The 19,947-nt window shown below is 43.7% G+C and overlaps 1 protein-coding gene and 1 non-coding gene across 2 annotated transcripts in view; both read left to right on the forward strand.

Moving 5' to 3' along the window:
• The first annotated feature begins 3,789 nt into the window (after nucleotides 1-3,789).
• Nucleotides 3,790-19,947, forward strand: part of Tmem65 (transmembrane protein 65) — a 40,229-nt gene continuing 24,071 nt past the window's right edge. The window contains exon 1 of the mRNA XM_051159632.1: nucleotides 3,790-4,164. Within this exon, the coding sequence (XP_051015589.1) occupies nucleotides 3,879-4,164 (286 nt within the window). The 5' untranslated portion in view covers nucleotides 3,790-3,878. The remainder of the gene's footprint in view (nucleotides 4,165-19,947) is intronic.
• LOC127201904 (U1 spliceosomal RNA) lies at nucleotides 7,986-8,148 on the forward strand. The gene has a single exon (XR_007832241.1). It is a non-coding gene; the product is annotated as a U1 spliceosomal RNA (small nuclear RNA).

The raw sequence follows: 19,947 nt of genomic DNA on the forward strand, positions 1-19,947 counted from the left end.
ACCTGACTTCCAAGGATAGGGCTGCATAGGCCATGAGATTGGTTCCTTTCAGACTCTCACGCTGGAGGGAAACCAGTTGCCAGGCAAAAAGTTTGCCATGTTGGAAGGGCTGAATTTCCAGGTAGTCAACAGCAACGACACCCCTCAGCTACATGAGTGAGCCATTTTGGATGTCTGGCCCAGCTGAACTTTCAAACAGCAGCAGCTGTAGTTGACATCTGACTGCAACTAATTTAGAGACTGCAAGAAAGAATTGCCAGAGGAAGCCCACTCTAAATTATGAGCTGCAAAATCTTGGGCAAAATAAACCAAGCCACCAAAGTTTTGTTCATTCAAAGAGCAATGATTTAACCAGAACAATTGACCAACTAATGCCCATGCAGTGTTCATGTGGTCCATGCTCCTATGCTGTGCTGGTCGGCAGAGATCCTGATTACAGGGATTAAATGGGGTAACCAAGGACAAGTATGTCTGCTCATAACCAGCTGGCCATTAGTTCACTGAGTGTCCCCGGCATTTATCTCCTTTATCTGAGCAAGAAGAAATTACGTAAGACTATAATGGACTACAATGGGTATCATGAGCTTTGCCTTTGTTTTCACTTTTATCTCTGCATTGCTTAGGACCGAGCCCAGGGCTTTGCATGCCCTAGGCAAGCGCTGTACCCCCAAGTGGATGAAACAGGTGCACTTCTTTTGAACTTCTTAGTGTTTAAAGTTTACTCATTTCCCCACCACTTCACATCAAATCTTCTTTTTAATGCAGTTTAATTCTTACCCATTTATTCTAGGTGCAACCTAACTCATAAGTGTCTTGTTTATACCTTTTATTTTTTTTCCTACTATCTTATGCTCCAAAGGCAATATGGTAAGTCCCCAAAACGAGCACATGCTGATCAGATCAGGTTTGCAGTGTCTCTTTAATCAGCTAAGGCGAATCACATGGTAAGCCCACAGTTAACAAGCATAACTACACAAGCCAGTGGGCAACACAAGTTCAGTTCGTTGGGAGTGACTATTGACAATCTACTTTTATTTTAAAGAAAGAGAGAAAGGGTCTCATGTAGCTCAGGTTGGCCTTGAACTTGCTATGTGGCTAAGGCTGGCCTAAAACTCCTTGATACTCCTGCCTCTGCCTTCCACAATGTGGGAATACAGTGTGCACTACCATGTCCTGCTGACAGTGTCATGCAGGTGATGGCTGATTGATGTATTAGGCAGGGTTCTGCAGAGAAACAGAACCCATAGTGAGTGTGTGTGCGTGCGCATGGGTGTGCACGTGTGTGCATGTGTTTACTCTAACAATGACCATCTGCACTCTGGAGAGGCTGAGAACCCAGAAGCGCCTGTACTATAGAGGGCATGAGCGCTCACAGATAAGCACTGAAGAAACCAGGAATGTAAATTATTCAGGTTGTCTCCTCAACCGAGGAAATGGATACTTTGTCTCCCCCAGAAGCCTTGGGTGGTCACTGTTAGTAACCTGATGACTTTGCTGTCTGTAGGGCCAGGCCTCGATTCCCCAGAATGTTTATCCCAGACTCTCTCTCCCTAGACTCCAACCTTTAACTTTGTTTCTCAGTCAATAGAACCCATCCTTAGGGGAGGTGTTTCCGGTGCTGTCTAGCCTGCTGACATCTATACTGTCTCAGTCTGAGAGCACACCAGATTCTAGGCCCTTAAGCTATAGACCCATCGTCAGGGTAGAGGTCACATGTACTTCACGAAAGAGTTTCAGTACAGTCATGCCTTAAGCTTGTGCTCATGGGATTGGGATAATTGTTACCAAGAAAATCCCCCCCCCCCAAAAAAAATTGTACTATACTTAAATCTAAAATAAACTGGCCTGGTGTCAGACCAGCATGACCTAACTGAACTGAGTTTCTTTCTTGCCTCTGGCAGTTCTTTCTCCTGTGTGTTGTAGAGCTTGCAGGGACCTCCACGCAGTACAAATTTGATACTTAGGTCTTGGAGGATTCCTGGGGGGTATTTGGTCTTCATTCCAGATTGGAAGACTAAAGAAGCCGAACAGTGATGTCGGTGGAGGACAGCAATAGTAACAAAGATGGACGTGTTCACCAGGAAGCATTGAGGGAACCGCGAACAAGCGGCCTTGACTTTCCTGGGATCCTCTTCCTCTCTGGGCCACCTGGCAGAAGATGCCACCCACGCTATAGCAGGGTCTTTTCCCTTCAGTTAACTCTTGGGGGGCATCAATATGGAAATACAGCCGATTGTGCCCTCTGACATACTTTTAATCATTGTTCAATTACTTAGAATAACTAATACAGTGTAAGTGCATGAAAATGGTTGTTACACTGTCCTATTAAGGGAATGACAAGGAAAAAAAAAAAAAAAAGTCTACAGATGCTCCAGGCAGATGTACATTGTTTCCAAGTACTTTTGGTCTGAGGTTCCCTGCCTTTGCAGATTCAAAGCCACAGATAGGGAGGGCTGACTGTACTGTCTGAAGTGCTTATAGCATATTTACTATGCACAAGGTTCTGAGCTGGCTGCCGCAGTGGTTACGATAAAGATGGGATTTGGATCTTGATTACACTTGAGTAGATTTATCGTCTAAGCAGATTTATTTTCTAAGATAGGGTGCCTAAGTGTCTTCAGATAGGTTTAGATAAAGCTGTGATCTTCCCCCTTACAAAGAAGGGAAAGTTTCATGGAGTAGCGGACACCTGGCCCGGGCTTTGAGGATAACTAGTATCTGGACAAAAGGGATACAAGGACCACAGAATTCTCTCCTCTGCGTAAATCACTAGAGACCACTTGAAAAAGGTTTACGACGTTCTTGCTTCTGGCTCCAGAGTTTCAGCAATCTGCAAGTAAGCAGCAGTCATCAGGCCTTTAAGGTTTGCAATGTTCTCCGCCCCAAACCTTAAAGCACACGTCTCAAACCCTCCTTTTCTAGGGGACGGGTAGAACCGGCCCTGCCTTTCCCAGGAAGCTGCCAGAGAGGGCGTTTCAGCGCCTCACTGTCTGGCCGCGGTGAGCACATGCTCGGCGCAGGGCGCGGTTCTTTGTGCTTCATTTCCCACAGGCCTGTGCAGAGTGCGGTGACGGGGCTCTTAGCCTCCCTGCTGCTCCTCCAGGGCTGTCCAAGCTCCAGATGTAGGACAGTCCTGCAGAGAGCAGCGCGGCAGCTGCACCATTCCGCCGGCCGCGAGCCCCAAACTCTTTTCTTGCGGTTCCCTGTAGTGCACTTAGCATTGGCGGGTGCCACCTACTAAGTGTGCACCCCTTCCTTCCCAATCACGCAAGGGAGTGGGTGGAGACTCCAGGATGAGCTTCCTCCCGAGCGGCTATGCGCCTGCGTAGCTCCGCCCAAGCCCCGCCTCCTCTCTGTCGCCCCGCCCTGCCATCCCGGGCTCCACCGCTAGGGGTGAGGGCTGCGGCTATGGCCTGACTGACGGCGCGGTTGCTTTGAGGGCGCCGCAGCCCTACCGAGTGGGGACAGAGGGAGGCCAGAGGGTGGGAAAGCGACCGGCGGCGGAGGGCGGCGCCGGAGGAGGGCGGCGCGCGGTGACTCATCCCTCTGGAAGATCAGACACGCTCTTCCAGCTCGCCCGCGCCGCCACTTCTCAACCGGGAGGCGCCCGCCCGCCCGCACCGCCAGCCCGCTCCGAGCTCCCGGCCCGGCCGCTGCACAGAAAGTTTTCCCGGGCTCACGGCCTGCGGGAAGCGGAGGGGGCTCGGCAGGGAGGCGGTCGCCGCGCGTGCCCGCCGAGTGCATGGTGCCGGGCGTCCGGGCCGCGCGTCAGGAGGACCCGGGGCGGGGTCGGGCTGAGCCCAGCTCCTGAGCCTCTGTCCAGCTGCGCCCGAAGTCGTCTTCCCTTGGGACTGCCGCGGGGGTCGCGCTCCAGCGCCATGTCCCGGCTGCTGCCGCTGCTGGGGAGCCGGACGGCGCGCAGCCTGAGGCCGGGCCCAGCCGCCGCGCCCCGCCCTCCGTCCTGGTGCAGCTGTGGCCGGGGGCTGCTGGCACTCGGGGTCCCCGGCGGTCCCCGGCTTCTGGGCACACATCCCAAGAAGGAGCCTATGGAGGCGCTGAACACGGCGCAGGGCGCGCGCGACTTCATCTACAGCCTGCACTCCACCGAGAGGAGCTGCTTGCTTAAAGAGCTGCACCGCTTCGAGTCTATTGCCATCGCCCAAGGTAAGCGGGTTGGGCCGCCCCGGAAGACCTAGATCTTGGACCCCTGTCGCCTCCCCCCTGCCCCCTCCCCCCGCGGTCTGGGACAGCCGAAAGGGGAAACTTTCCACCTCCCAAGTGTCCTCAAGGCAGGTAGGACACGCAGGGATCGTGCCAGGAAGCTAGGGCCAAGCCCGGATGGTGCCGCCCTAGCCATGGAATTCTGGAGCTTCAGCCTGAAATGCCAGCTGACTCTCAGGGTTGTGTTTTGGTTTGCCCTGTGCCTCCCTCTCCTCCATCCCTCCATTCCCTAAGCCTTTGGTGTCCTCCTGAGAGTGTGCACCCATGCAGGTGGCAGGTCCTGCCTGCTCTAGGAAAGTACCAGGAACTAGGCAGGCAGGAGGAAACTTTCTTGAAGGTGTGTGTGTGTGTGTGTGTGTGTGTGTGTGTGTGTGTGTGTGTGTGTCCGTCCGTCGTCCCCGTACCCCCCAAAAGGGTGTAGCTTCCCGAGGCAGGGATGCTGTAGGTTGTATTTTGCTACTCACGTCTGGTTGTCCAAGGAAATCTTTTCCTGGGAAGTGGAAGGAATGTATCGAGCCAGCATCTGAGTACTGGAAGCCTGGAGGTTCGAATTGCCAGCATCTGAGTACTGGAAGCCTGGAGGTTCTAATTGAACTCCCGTGTTTGTTTCCTTGGAGTTGGGAAGAGTGAAGGAAGTGTGTTTTGGGGTGGTTGAGGTTAGAGGGGATCCGTGGCTTGAAAATGAAAAGCACACTTTTACTTAAAAATAATTGGGAAAGGATGAAAGGAAAGCTATTTTTAAACAGACACGTTAAGATAGGATATTTTTAAAACAAGTGTGGAATGTGGTAGGTCGGAATTTGAGTGTAGGTGAAAAGGCTAAAAGTTCAGAAAAAGACTTGAAAAGATGCAAAGACCAAAATGGATTCAGTCTTTATACACACACACACACACACACACACACACACACACACACACACACACACATATGCTACATAAATTCTGTTGTATACACAAAAACATAGGTACTATTTTCTGTAACATTTGGATGTGTTGGAAAGTTTTTAAATAGTTGAAGTTGGTACTATGTAGTATTATATAAACATTCCATAGGTTCTGAAGTATGGAGTACATGAATTTGGAATGTGGCTCTCAAATATCTTGAAAGTTTGCCTTTGGCCTGTGCGTGAGAGAAAAATGAGTTCTACCTGATATCAGCATGGCTTATCTTTACAACTTAAACTTTTATTAATTGTATGTACCCTTTAACTATTTTAATTTATTTTTATTTTTATTTTTAAGTTTAGGGGATTGTGAAACAATATAAAGTAATGGATAATTTCAGGCATTGCGTAGACACAATGCTTTTTACTGGAAAAGCAACATCCCAATCAATTCAGTTAGTAAATCGTAATATCACAGGACATCATAACTGAACACTAGCATATTTTTGGTCTATGTGTGTGTTCTGTGTGTGGCTTAAAAAGACTAAATTCTGAAAGTGATTTAGACAGTGAAATCGTAGAAGGTCAGTTTTTGTCACTCAGGCAGGACTATGTAAACACCCATTTTTCCTTCTCTATAACAAGGTCTTGGAAGTTCTACATTGCCAACATGTTGCAAGATTAGAGGGTCCCGTGGATATAATTGTATAGCAGCTATTGAAATGCATGTCCCACGATACCTGACTTGCTGTATTTCTCTCATACGTGACTATTTTTAACATGCTGTCAGTGTATCATCATCAGGTAGGAGTGCTACATTTCCTGATAAACATAGTATTTTTAAATCTAAGATGGTTTTAGATATCCTCCGAAGGACCTAAAGCTCAAGTCCATCGAGGCCGTTAGCATCTGATCTAAGTTATTTAAGGAAGCCATTGGTAACTGAAATGTATTTGTTCAGGAGAAAGGGGTAAACTGTATGGGAAACAATCTGGTTGTTTAACACCTCCTGTTAATAAGCTTGGTCATCTATTTTTGTTGGTGCTGCTAACTGAATCATTGCCTTCTGAGTTAAGGGACGTGTAGAGGTGCTGCCGCATTAAGGCTTAGCATGCCTTGGTGCTCACTTAACAGCTCCATCACTAGCACAAGTAGTTAAGGGGGTAGCTAGACTTGCTTAGTCAGTACGTGTTTGTGCATCAGTCACATGAGGTGAAAGGGTCTTACTGCACTGGGGATGCCTGCCCCTCATACATACTATTGCTGAAATCAGTGGAGTTTGTTTGTTTTTTTCTTTTTTTAAGTGAAAACTTCTCATGTTTTTCTTTAGTTTCTTTTCCCCCCAGTTTTTCTTGTTAATTTCTTATTATACTTTAGTTACTTACTTGTGTGTGAGTGTGCCGCTTCATGCTTGTGGAGGCCAGAGGCCAGTGTGGGAGTTGTCCAGTCTTTCCTTCCAACGTACTGGTCCAGGAGGTCAAACTCAGGCCCGGAGGCTGGGTGACAAGTGCCTTACCAGTGAGCCATTTCACCTGTCTTCATAATGCTTTAAACTGCCAACTAATGGACTAGATACCTGAGTGGTAGCTTTGCTTTCTGATGAGATACAGTCACCATGAGGGCCTTTCTTACGATAGGAAGGCCGCTTGCTCTTGAGGAGATGCTTGGATCATCCTGGGAAGCATTTTGACTTTGATGAAACATTACAGAAACAAAACAAGCAAAACACATCTCTGCTTTGAGATGGGTCGTGGGATCTGCTGGAATTTGGCACTTATCTTTCTCTTGGTGTCTATCAGTAGGCATGTGGTATAATTTGTGACAAGATAGCACCTCACGATCAGTTTGTTACAAACGAGGCAGACTTTGTGGGATAGCTTATCTTACTGCGTTATGTTGTTTCATTTTTAAATTACAAACTGATTTTCTTTCCAATTTGAAGCAAAGCTTTGTGTTGCACTCTTACCTGCTCGTCTTGTTTTTCCATCCACAGGAGGTAGGCTATTATAAGCAGAGCTGACAAGCTGGCATCATTACAGTTGCCTTTTAGCATTAGCCAAGATTTTTAAAGCAATCCCTTCCTTATTTTTGCAACTAACATTTCTAGTTATAATTATTTTTAAGACCTTTAAAAGTACACTCTGCTTTTGAAACAAGGCAGTGGTTATTGTGGTTGATATCTGTTACTATTAAAGCAAATTATATCAAACGCACAGAAACACCGAGCAAGACTCTCACAGTGTCTTATGTTCCTGAATCCTGGAGCCACTTAGTTGGGTATTTCTTATTCATAGTCTCTCATGATACCGAAATCAGGCTTTTGGCTTTCTGAGGTCTTGGCTGGGACTGGAGGATTCATTCCCAGCAGGACTCACTCACTCACATGGCTGTTGGCTGCAGTGTCACTCACTCACATGGCTGTTGGCTGCAGTGTCAGATTTGCTGTTGTTGGTTTTGTTTGTTATGCGGACCTTTCTAGGGGGCTGGGAGCTTTCAAGACAGAATTCCTGGAGAGAGGGGGAGATAGAGAAGGGAGGGTGATGCTCAGGGGGAAGGGAGGAGTTCTGGAAGCCAGTGTTTTATCATGCAGTCTTAGAAGTAACATCTCTTGTTTGTTGTGGGACCCTGTTGGAGGTTCTGTACCGGATGTGAATATTGAGTGCATCAGAGATGAAGAGCCACTGAGGTCCTGTTGGAGGCTGTTTGCCATACTTCCTAAGGTTTAATGAGCAGTTACTGTAGTTATGTAAGACGAGAGCTGCTTTTGGGAGAGATACCATAGAAGATAAGATATGAAAAAAGCTTCTTAGGGGATATTATTGTTAAATATATTTGAAACTTAAAACATTTTACACATGGAAAATAAGATATATCAAGGTGATTCTTATCTGGCAGAGGCGACACTATGATGAAATATGTGGTTTTCCTAGAGTGAGGGTCATCCATGGTACTCAGGGTGTGCTGACCCCTGTGATTTCCTCAAGTGGGGCAAACTTGACTGTACAGTTTGTGTAGTGAGGAACTGTGTTTGCGCTTTACTTGAAAAGAAAAAGAAAAGAGAAAAAGAATTTCCAGGTAAACAGTGCACTTTTTCTGTCAGCAGCAGATTCATTAGCTTTCATTTTTACTCTTCTTTGTAAACAGTAGCTGTGTACTTTTAAAGTTAGTTTTTACTACTCATGTACTCCATATTGCTTATATAATTCTAAACTGTTATGTCTTCACGCCTCCCTGTTTGTGATTGTTTATTTAAGGTAGGATAAGGCACTCTGGAGTACTTGGCAAATAGCCTAAAGGGCCTTTGACAACGTGGACCAGCTGGCAGCTCTTGGGCTGGACATCTAAAGTACTTTTGTCGTGGAGATCGCTCTACTATGGATCCTATACCTTTAAAAACCCTCTTCCTGTTCTGCTCTGCCTGCTCTTCAGGATTATGTGAGGAAGAAGCAGTTATGCCCACCTCCTAGCCTCTGGGAAGGATTGCAATAATCTCAGCTTTTGCTCAAAGAGAAAAGCATTTCCTATGCCAATTAAGACACATGAATAAAGACATTTCAGTGCTTTAGTTGAGATAATAAAAGAGGAATAAGGGATGGCTGGCCAAAACTGGCCTCCGCAAGAGCCAGCACGGATTTGCTGGAGGGTCCAAGAAGGGTTTACTTACAGTGAGCTGGGCCCAGCTAGAACTGATGACTCAGATTTCTTCAGTAATGTGACTGTGACATTTCAGAAAGGCTCAAACATTTAGGTAATAGGTCAGAATTCCTAGAGAAAATGTTCCAAGACGGGTAAGAGAAGCTGTAAAACTTTGTATCGGTTTCCTATTGGTGCTGCAACAAATTAGCACCCATTCAGTGCTTAAAACAACACACTGTTTCTCTTGTAGACTTTTGGCGATTCAGTGTCCAAAATGAGTCTTAAAGGTACTTGTCAGCAAGGCAGTGTCCTTCTAGAGTCTCCAGGGAGAGTCTGCTTTTAGCATTCCTTGGCCCTTGGCCCCAATACTTGAATCTCTTCTTGAGTTGTTGCATTATCTTTTTTCCCCTTGACCTTTTTGTGCCCCATGTTCCCCTCCCCACCCCTCCCTCAAGGACTCTTGTGACTACATTTAGTTTTCAATTAGCAATAATTATGCCCTGGATAAACTTCATTGCTCATGATAACACTTATGGCCTAGTGAGATTTCAGGATAATCTCTCTCAAAATCTTAAATTACATTTGTAAAGTTCCTTTGCTATAAAGATAGCATATTCAAAGGGTGGAGGATAAAGCTGTGGACGTCTTTGAGGGCCTAGATCCAGCTTCCTACAAACCTGTTATGACCTAGTCTTGTAAGCCCACATTGCCATCTTTGCTGCATACTATTGAGGAAGAAAGCAAGTCACTAGGGCCATTCCTGAATCAAGGGAAGAGAAATTATGAGATAGCATTTTATATGAGTGATCATGCCTAATAATTACAGTTCCTTTATATCTATCTGTATATTAAATGAATTTTCTGATATCGGTTTAGCAGATCATTATATTAGTTTTTATAAGGGTATAAGGCTCCTTTTGGAGGATTTGTTCCCGACCGGGTGCTGCAAGTACAGTGATTCTTTAGACACTGAGATGTATAGCATTCCTCTGACTTTATCAGGATTTCTTACTTTTCTAGGTGTTGGCGTTTTGGGCTAGGTAATTTTTTGCTGTGGGGCTGTCCCCTCATAGGATATTTCACAGCATTCCTGTCCTAGATCTACTGTTTGCTGGTGATGCCCTTCCATTCTCTTCTGTTTGTGTTGGCCAAAAACATGTCTCTAACTGTAGATACATATTTCTTGCATGGTAGAGAATGTGGAGCCTCACAGACAGAGGCTTATGAAAATCTCCTGGCTGAGAGACATCATTCATATTTATATGAAATGTTGAAACTGTTTCTTTAGCTGCTCAGATGTTTCTCTCCTCTCATCGTCCACAGTGCTTGCTATTAGCCGCATGCCTTTGCCCCCTCCTCACTCTTTCATTTCCCATGTATTGTGCCCTGATAAGGACAGAGGGTAATTCCTGACCTATTTACTCAAACTCTCCTCTGATCAATGAACTTTACCAATAACTATTTTCCTCGATTGTATTGTTTATTTAAATTCTAAACATTTGAAAGTTAGAAAGTACGACTTTCAAATAAATCAAACATCACCCGAATGTAATTTACCACTTGCCATTTTCTATGTCAGTAGACACACATAGATACACACACACACACACACACACACACACACACACACACACACACGAGTTATGGCAAGCAAATTTACGAACTTTGTGGGTGGGAAAGTTGGAACAAGCTAAAGTCAGTAATTTATAGGATCATGAAGAGGGTTGCATGGACCTGAAAGAAACTGGGTGATCTTGACTGTTGGGTGTGACCTGATGTTAAATCATTTTCAGTAGAGATTTAGTTTTTCTAAAAATAGTCATGTTTGCATAATCGCATTCTTGTCTGCTTTCCTGTGGCGTGCCTGCTTATAACATCACTGGAACAAATGAAGACCAAGTCCCCAAGTGCAGATTCTATTAGCATCTTGCTCCAGTCAGTTGAATTAATTAGAATGCAGCTTTACAGGACTCCAGCCTTGTCGTTGTCTTACTGCTTTATGTCTTCCTTAAGTTAAGGCACACAGTCACGTAACAAGTAGTAACACGATAAAATCACCTTAATCTGATTAATGCGAGGCTCTTGTAAAAAGTTTTTGCTGGGAAACTATGAGACATTTATTCTGCTGGCTTTTGATGTGGTATTTTTGAGCATTTCCTTTTCTGCCAGAATCCTTCTATACTGTATTTTGCTACAGTGATTTTTCTCCGGGGCTACTTCTATTTGTAGACATACTAGTCATTACACCAAATGCATGCAGAGCACAGCTATTCTAGGTGGTATCTTTAGACTGTCACAGTGAGAGTGAAGTGTGTTGGGCTTAACCTGCTCTCTACCTCCCTCCAGGGCTATGGCTAGGTTGTCATTGCTCTAAATACCCCAAAAGTAGTTGTCTGGGAAATTACTTTTTATAAGTCTTTAAGCTGCGGAGAAATTTAATTTAGAATGATGTTCTTGGATTACTCCAGATCTCCTGTTTCCCTTCTAAATTTGAGGATAGATTACTTAGTGTGTTTGAAAAAAAAAAATCTGTAATTTAAAAGTCGGTCTGAGAGTTTGTAATGTAACTTCTGAGTTTTTGTTGTGCTATTGCTGTTAGCATTGCTGTGGTAAGCACGTCATCACTGCTGCTCTGTAGGTTGTTAGTGTTTGCTGGATACTGGACCTACTGGACTGATTTTCCCTATACTTATCTTGTTTCCTGTTCTTGGGAGATGTTATCTTTATTTTATAACTTAAGAAACAGAGACGAGGGGCTGGAGAGACGGCTCAGCGGTTAAGAGCACTGCCTGCTCTTCCAAAGGACCCGGGTTCAATTCCCAGCACCCACATGGCAGCTCACAACTGTCTGTAACTCCAAGATCTGACACCCTCACACCAACACACATAAATTAAAATTAAATAAAAAATATTAAAAAAAAAAAAAAAAGAAAGAAAGAAAGAAAGAAAGAAAGAAAGAAACAGAGGTGAAGAGTATTTTGCCCAAGATCTTTCAAGCTGGGTTTCATGTTTGAGTAATAACTCATCTTTGTCTGATTTCAAAACCTCAGTTCTTGTCAGGTGGTGGTAGTGCAGTGGTGGTAGCGCACACCTTTAATTCCAGCACACAGGAGGCAGGTGGATCTCTGTGAGTTTGAGGCCAGCCTGGTCTACAAAGCGAGTTCCAGGACTGCCAGGACTGTTTGTTATACAGAGAAACCATGTCTCAAAAAACCAAACCAAACCAAACCAAACCAAACAAAAAAAACCAACCTCAACTCTTATTCTTCCTTTTTGAGTATTTGTACTGGGATGAATATCCAAATGTCAAATAAGAAACAAACAAAATAAAAACAAATGTGCCACTGTCATCTTTTCTCTATGTTGTATGTTTTTGAGATAGGGTTGCCTCAAGCTCACTGTCCTCCTGCCTCTTAAGTGCTAGTAGCATATCCAGCTGGTAACATTGTAGGTAGGCCTGCAGTACTATATCCAGCTGGCAACATTGTAGGCCTGTAGTACCATATTTACCAGGTAACACTGTAAGGCTGCAGTACCGTATCTAGCTCGCTGGTAACATATCCTAGTTTGTCTTCTGTATATTTTCATAAATATGTATTCAATATAAAAGTAAACACGGAAGCATTACTTTGTCAATAAGGGATCTCAGTGTGCAGCATAGTTAATAAGAGTGTGTAAAAGTTTGAAAAAGTCAGGAAACCAGTATTTGAATTCATTCACGATTTTTCTGAATGATGGGTGCCTGTGAGATAATTATGGAGAATTATTCAGTAGTTAGTTGGGTGTGTGGACATTGGAGTTCCAGGGAAAGAGTCAAGCTTGGGCATCCTAGTCACGTACAGGAAGGGAGGCAGGCAGAGTGAGTAGAGTGAAAGAGGAAGTGGTGCTCAACCTTCTTTCCTATGCTTTGGCCCTTTAATAAAGTTCCGAATGTTGTGGAGACCCCAACCATAAAATTATTCTGTCCCTACTTCATAACTGTACTTTTGCTATGTTATGAATTGTAATGTCTGATATACAGGATATCTGACATGTGACACTCCTCACTCCCCCTGCAAAGGGACTGCGAGAGCTACTGTCCTAGGAGGTACTTCTGAGAAACACCAGTGCTTGCTGGACAGAGAAAGGAAGAAAAGCCAGCGTTAGATGGTGATGTATGTTTAGAGAGATGTGGAAAATGGTAGTAGTATGTTCTGGAAGCTAAGTGATGAAGAGAACATTTCACAAGAGAGATGACCTGGTAGTTAAGAAGTTGAGAGGAGCACTTGGGTGGGATGTCTGTCCTTTGGCTCTCAGAACCACAGGAAGCTGTGCCTTTGTCAGAAGCAGTTTATGATGGCCATGTGGGTAGTAGCCAGATTTAGTTGGCTGAAAAGGAAATTTAGATAAGGAAGGGTTTAACTCTGCAAAGGGAGCTGAGGGGAGCTGTGGGGCTAGATTTTACCTGATCTTCTCCTTACTCGTAGGGTAAGTCTGAACTTAAAGGACATGCTAATTTGTTAATTAATATGCTGATTTCCACAGGTGGTTACTGTGTAGAATTCTAGTTCATCACAGTCGTGATTTCTAAGCTGTGTGAATTCAGATACCTCGTCTTTCTGTGTCGCTACCCCATTCTGACCCTCAATTTATTTGCAAATTGGAAAATAACGTTCTTCCTTTGTTATACTTTGAAACATGGCTTCACAGAAGGATGATATTTTAACATTTTTTTTTCCTGTAACCAGCAACAAAAGTGACCTTGTAGGCATATGTCTAGAGGGTCATCTTGCATGGCTGTAACCTCAGAAACCCACTCTGTGCTTTCTAACTGGTTTGAAGGAAACTGAAAAGTAATTAAAAATTTCATTATGAGAAACTTAAATCTCACACGTAAACAAATTACACTCTTTTTGGCAGCATTCTGTAGAAAATGTGCAGGGCATTTAGCAGGTAGGATCTGTTCTTCACAAGATGATTACAGGCAGAGTGGAATTTGCCAGCACTTATATTTGCACCATATGTAGATAAAGTGAGCAAAGTCTAGCTTGTATTTAGATGAATTATCATCTGTGATCGGTTCAAACTTGGAAACTAAAACTAAATTTGGGGGGCAGTCAGGTGGTCTCAAGGCTGGGAGACATGGATTCAGATAGCTCTGTATCTGCTCATAGGAAAACAGGGAAGGTGGGAACTTACATGGTGAATTGGGCTGTGGGCTTGTTGCTGTGGAGAATATATAAATGAAATGTTCCTAGAACCAGGTTCCATCAACGTCTTGATTTTGTACCATCACCCACCGATACTGTGCTTCCACATTGCTTAGTAGTTAGGTCCAGGTGCTTGTGGACTAAAGATAGCAGTGACCAAAGTGAGCACTTCAGGGGCAGCTGGTTTCTGTCACAGCCTGCCAGCTTGTCCAGTGTTGGCTTTCATTGTAATTTTCCTGTTTTCATGCAACCATCCATTTTATTTTACTTTTCTACAGTTTCATTACAAAGTGCAGAAAAATTAAGCAGGGAATGTAAAACCTTTTTAATACTTAATAAAATACTTAAGAGGAGCTGAATGCGCTGGACACTGGCTGCTTTTCCAGAGGACCTGTGTTCAATGCCCAGCACCCACATAGCAGGCCACAATAGTCTGTAGTGACAGTCTCAGGAGATCCAACACTCTCTTCTGGCCTCTGCTGGCAGTGCGTGTATATGGTGCACAGATATTCATACAGGCAAAACACACAAATACATACATTTAAAAAGAGGAAAAAAAACCTAACTAAGGGCCAGGGGAACTTCTCTCCTCCCTTTTGAGATCTCTCTTCCTTCCTACCCTCCAACCACCATCACAATCATTTCTACACTATTTGTTATAAACATATTTATTATAAAATTATATCCCATGTTTCCATACTGGACATATTAGTTGCAGCTTCTGAGTCAAAAAAAAAAAAAAAAAAAAAAAAAAAGCCTGCTTAGTCTTAAAACGTAGAGGTTCTTAAATGTTTTCCTTATGTGAGCTGCCTTTGGCCTGAGCAGTCTTTATAGGTCCTTGAGGATCTAGGTGTATGGCATAGGTATACAGAGCAATATTCACACTAGTGAATAGATATGCTCCTTATTTTATGTAAAGACCTAAATCCTGGCTGAATATTTTTTTTTTACTGTGAACATAGAGCATCTTCTAGTTTTCAGAGTTGATTGATATTTTGATTTTATAACCATGATTAGTGCTTCACACAGTACAAAATGGCAGAAGTGTGTTTGGGGCCGTTTCATAAATTGCTGGAAATTCTGTTTTGGTAATGAAAATCAAGGCAGCAACTTGAAATGACAGTTTTTTAAAAATTAAGCACTCTAACAATGTAATCTAGAGACATACTGATTTGATTAAAAAATGCTGGGGAGTGTCAGGAGCAAAATACTGTCTTTGTTTTTCTGTGGTTAAACCATTTTGTTTCTCTTAAGAGCAGAACACTTTCTGTGTGCAGTTGGAACACTGCAGTTCATAACTGGTAGTCGTGCATTTGAGCCAAGGTCTTTCAGGCTGTGTTTGTTGGCTTGAGTGGCAGTCAGAACCAAGGTGCAGTGGAGTTACACTACACTTCCGGGCGAGCACTGCCAGAGACACTTTGTGTTCAATGTGTATAATATTGAGTAGATATCTTCAAGAAGATGCAGACAGGAACCCCCAGTCTTAAGCGTGCCCCGGCATCTTTGTACTCTCAGCCTTCACACTGCCTTTTCTTGCTCTTCAGCTGTTCTGGCTGGACCCTCCTCATGGTGTAAGGTTGCATCTATCCCAGGTAAACTGCTAATGCCTGCCCTGCCCTTGTAGGCCCTTCACAAGGTTCTAGTTGCTTGGCAGTTCTCTTAGGGGTCTGAAAGAAGCTGTGAATTTGAATTGACTTTGGATTATTTTTATTATAAAGGTGGGTAATGTTCCTTGTAGCTCTCTGTATTTCAGTATAAAGTAGACTTGGTTTAACAGTGTTTACTATACATATATTACCTGAAACTATGGTATAAATGAAGATTTTTATCTCAGTAGGTTTAAAGGCTCCACACTTCCCAGGGATGTCCATTTTACAGCTTCAGGGACTATATTTTAAATAACAAAGGTTAGAGCTTTCTATTCATTTGTTTTAGGGTAGCAGAGAATTGAAACTACGCAGATAGTAAACATAGGTACATTTGAGTTGGGAAGCATAAACAAACGTGATCATGATGATATAAGATGTGGAACATTTTGTGAAAATGGTAGAATTTTTATTTTGCATGTGCAAATGGTCTTATATTTAAAAAAATTATCCGTGACTTTTTTTTCTCTGCTTCATGGGGGCTTGCTTAGAAAAAAGGTGCCCTACTAACTAACATTTTTTTTTTTTTTTTTTTTTTTGTAGATATACAGCAGTCACCTTTGAGAAATGAATGCTGTGTAACAAATGTAGTGGCTATCTGAGACAGCTAATGCTACCAAAGGATAAGCTTAGCTTGGAGTTTTGGAGGCAGTGTCTAAACAGCCTAGCTTTTCAAGCCCTGCAGCTGCCTCTTGGCTACACTCCTTCAGTGGTGCAGACAGCAGCATGGGAGTCATGTGAAAGCCATTAGCAGACAAGAAGAGGTACAGTCTCCAAATAAGAAGTCAGGAGCAGGGGAGGGAGGATGTGTATGAGAGACAGACAGGCCCTGGATCGCATGGGTTCCCATAATCCCCTTTTAAGGCATATTCCCCAGTGACCCACAGAACCACTCAAGACAGTGGGTATCAAGGTTCTATCTACCCTGGGGACCGGTATGCCTTTAGAAGTCTACACTCAGACCATCGCTGTGATGACTCACATACACCATGGTGGTCCTGAAATACGACCATGGTGGTGGCGTTTAAACTGTTTAAACTCTGATGTTTGCACAGCTGAGATTTCCTGGCAGCACTTTTCTCAGATGTGCCGCTATGAAGTGGTGCATGACTGAATTATTTTCTACTCACGTCCTCTTCCTTCCCATTACTGCCGAGAACACACTCTCCGATGAAGTATTTCCTCAGCGAAGACGCCTCCGAGCGCAGATCATTTTCATTTGCTCTTTAAAATGCTGTTCTCCTCCTGTGCTTTCTGCACTTAGTTTTGATCACTTAGAATTTTTCGGTACAGTCTCTTATTTACAGATTTCTTAGTATTGCTCAGGACACATTTTTTTCTTTCCTTGAATCATTAGAAAATGAGTCCCTAGGATGAAATGAAGCCCTATGATCGATCTCAGTCATAGGTTACAGTTCCGTGGGAAGCAGCCGGCGAGACAAAGACTAACAGGCCAGAGGTACGCTGGGTACTGCTGTCCTTACCTTAGGGCAGAAAGGAGGACCCAGGCCAGGCTCAGCAGCGGGAGAAATGAAGCTTTGGTAATTTCTGCAGGGGAGACACAGCTGACCTGCGGGGACTTCTGGAGGTGGGATGGCCCTTCTTTATTGTCCTGAGGTAGATGACAGTTCTTGGCCTCTACTGTGAAGAGGAGCTGTTGACTGTAGACTGCTCTGGGCAGAGTATACAGTCTTAGGTGTGCAGTACTTTGGTGTGCATTTCCTACAAACAGGAACACTTTTATGGAGGAATTAGAGAAAGGCTAAAAAAAACTAAGGATGTATGAAGAAACCTTATGACACCCTACTAACTTCTAAGCTAATTAAGAATAAAATTAAAAGAAAAAATGTCATCCCAGCACTTTAGGAGGCAGAGGCAAGAGGATCTCTGCGAGTTTGAGGCCAGCCTGGTGTACAAAGTGGGTCTAGAACAGCCAAGGCTACACAGAGAAACCCTGTCAGGGGAAAAAAAAAAAGGAACAGTTCTGTTCCCAGGAGACAGTTTATTAATAAAAATCTCAGTGCTATGTACTGAGAGACTCAGGCAGATCCCAGAGTCATCCATACAATCTAGGCTATTGCTACTGTTGCTGTTATGTTGCCCACCACAACTAAATTGTTGTTACTGTTACTGAAGATACCACATTGGTTGTAGGACTTGATGGAGTCAGTTTGGAACTGACCAAGAGACTCTTCCTGCTGCCTAGCTTTCCCAGTGCTAGAGGTGAAGGCTGCTGGGGGAGAAAAGACATTAGTGGTCTTACCCAGTACTGGATCCTGCATGTTGCAATACTGACCTGCCAGGCAAGATGGTACAATAAAGGCAAGACAATTTATGGGGCAACCAACCACTCTCTTGGTTGGCTTTGAGGCCTACTCCACAGGACTGAAGTCAGTCCTGGTACTGAAAACCCAAGGGTGGAGAAGTCATAGGCCCAAGGGGAGAGCCTGTTGATATTCTTGTGTTAAGTGGTCATGTTGTCCAACTTCCCCCTACATGCTTATGTTTATGTGCTGCTTCCAGGCTTGGTCAGAGGAACTTCTTACTATGTCAGGTAGTGGTTAAGGCAGGTACACATAACTGTTCAAAGTGCTGAGAACAAGTGACTGAGTGGTCAGCAGTAGATGCTATAACTTAATGTTCCCAAGGTTCAGGGATGGGGAGCAGTGCTGTCCTCTGGACATGACATCACAACAGTTGCCCAGATGAACTCACGGAAGCTGGGGTTTCCTGTACAAGATCAAGCCAGCTAAAACTTCCAACATGGAAGGAGGAAAGACTTTCATCTCTAGTGAGGGTTTATTGGTTGTTTATGACTGCCAAGGAAAGGAGAGGCAATGTTGGCCCTGGGTACTGGGGTTTTGCTCATGCCTTTGTGGATGGATCTGGACAACAATAATTGAATTCAGTGGGTTGTTTAAAAAAAAAAAAAAGAAGAAGAGGAAGGCATGAAGTGGGGAGGGAGATTTGTTGGAGGAATGAGGGAACTGGAGAGAAGGAGTGGAGGGTGGTTGTGAGTAAGATACATTGTATACATGTATGAAAATTGTAAAGACTTTTTTAAAGGAAAATAACATTGTCCTGTATGGCTGTATCATAGCTTGAGTACATTACTACTTTTCAAAGATACTGTTTAAGGTTTCAGCAAATAGCTAACGCTTCCGTAGAGCAAAATGATCCAGACAAATAACTCACTATGTTTAACTGTTACATCTGCAGTGGCTCCTCAGATCTCCCTGAGTTGTATAACCTTGACATTTAGTGGGGATTATACTCAAAGTGATCAGTTAGTGAACAAAGAGGTGTGTGTATGTCTCTCTCTCTCTCTCTCTCTCTCTCTCTCTCTCTCTCTCTCTCTCTCTCTGTTAGTTATAAAGAATTTGTAATTAACCTAGTTCCACATGGTACATTTTAGTTTGCTTACTTTCTGCATTTGTAACTATCAGATACCTGACTCCTATTATTATTAGTGTATTTGTTTTCTAGTCACTGATTCTGTTTGTCACCAGTGTACCACTACCAGCACTATCGATACCTTCACACGCAAATGTTGTTTCACTTTAGTTAGGGCACTGACACCCAGGGCCACAATGCCTTCCACTCTGCCACATGGTTGAGGAAGCCTTTCTCATCCAAAGTGGATGTCAATACCTTGTTCAGATTGACCCCTGTTCCCTCCTATGCATTTAAATGATGATGCTTTAGTTAAGTAACATCAGTCCCTACCAACATGACTCCAATTTTATTAACTTTGAATAATTGTATAAAGTACAAACTTTTCTACAAATTTTGTTGAGCCTCACTTACAATCATTCTGTAAGCACAGATGTGTGTGATGATCTCATCCCAGTGTGCTCATATTTGGTCACTGTATCCATACTCAGCTCATTGTCAAACGGAAAAACATGCAGTTGTGTTTGCTTCTTGTCTCCTGGTGATAAACCCTTGGAACATTTTACAGAGTGGATAATCAAAAGGGAATTGGAGATCAAGCATGGTTGCACATGGCTGTAGTTGTATACTTGGAAGAATGAGGCAACAAGGCTATTTTAACTTAGGAAACTCCTAATCCCCTCTGGGCAACACACTGCAACCCTGTGTCAACAAGCAAACAACGAAGGAACGAGGAATTGATGGAAAAATGAAAATGGTGCATCAAAGAAATGAAAGTGTGAACCACGTATGAGAGCGCACACCTCTAATCTATCCCAGGCCAACTATATGGTGAGGCCTATCTTAAAGAAGAGGAAGAGGAGGAAATGTGATTGCATCTGTTTGCTTTGTATTAGCATAGCCAGAGTGATGTGTTATCATAGGCAGGGTGATGGCCTTTTGACATATAGTGTCATATAATAGGAGTTGTCCTCTAGG

The sequence above is a fragment of the Acomys russatus genome, chromosome 17 (assembly GCF_903995435.1).
Source record: "Acomys russatus chromosome 17, mAcoRus1.1, whole genome shotgun sequence".
NCBI classification, from domain to species: Eukaryota; Metazoa; Chordata; class Mammalia; order Rodentia; family Muridae; genus Acomys; species Acomys russatus.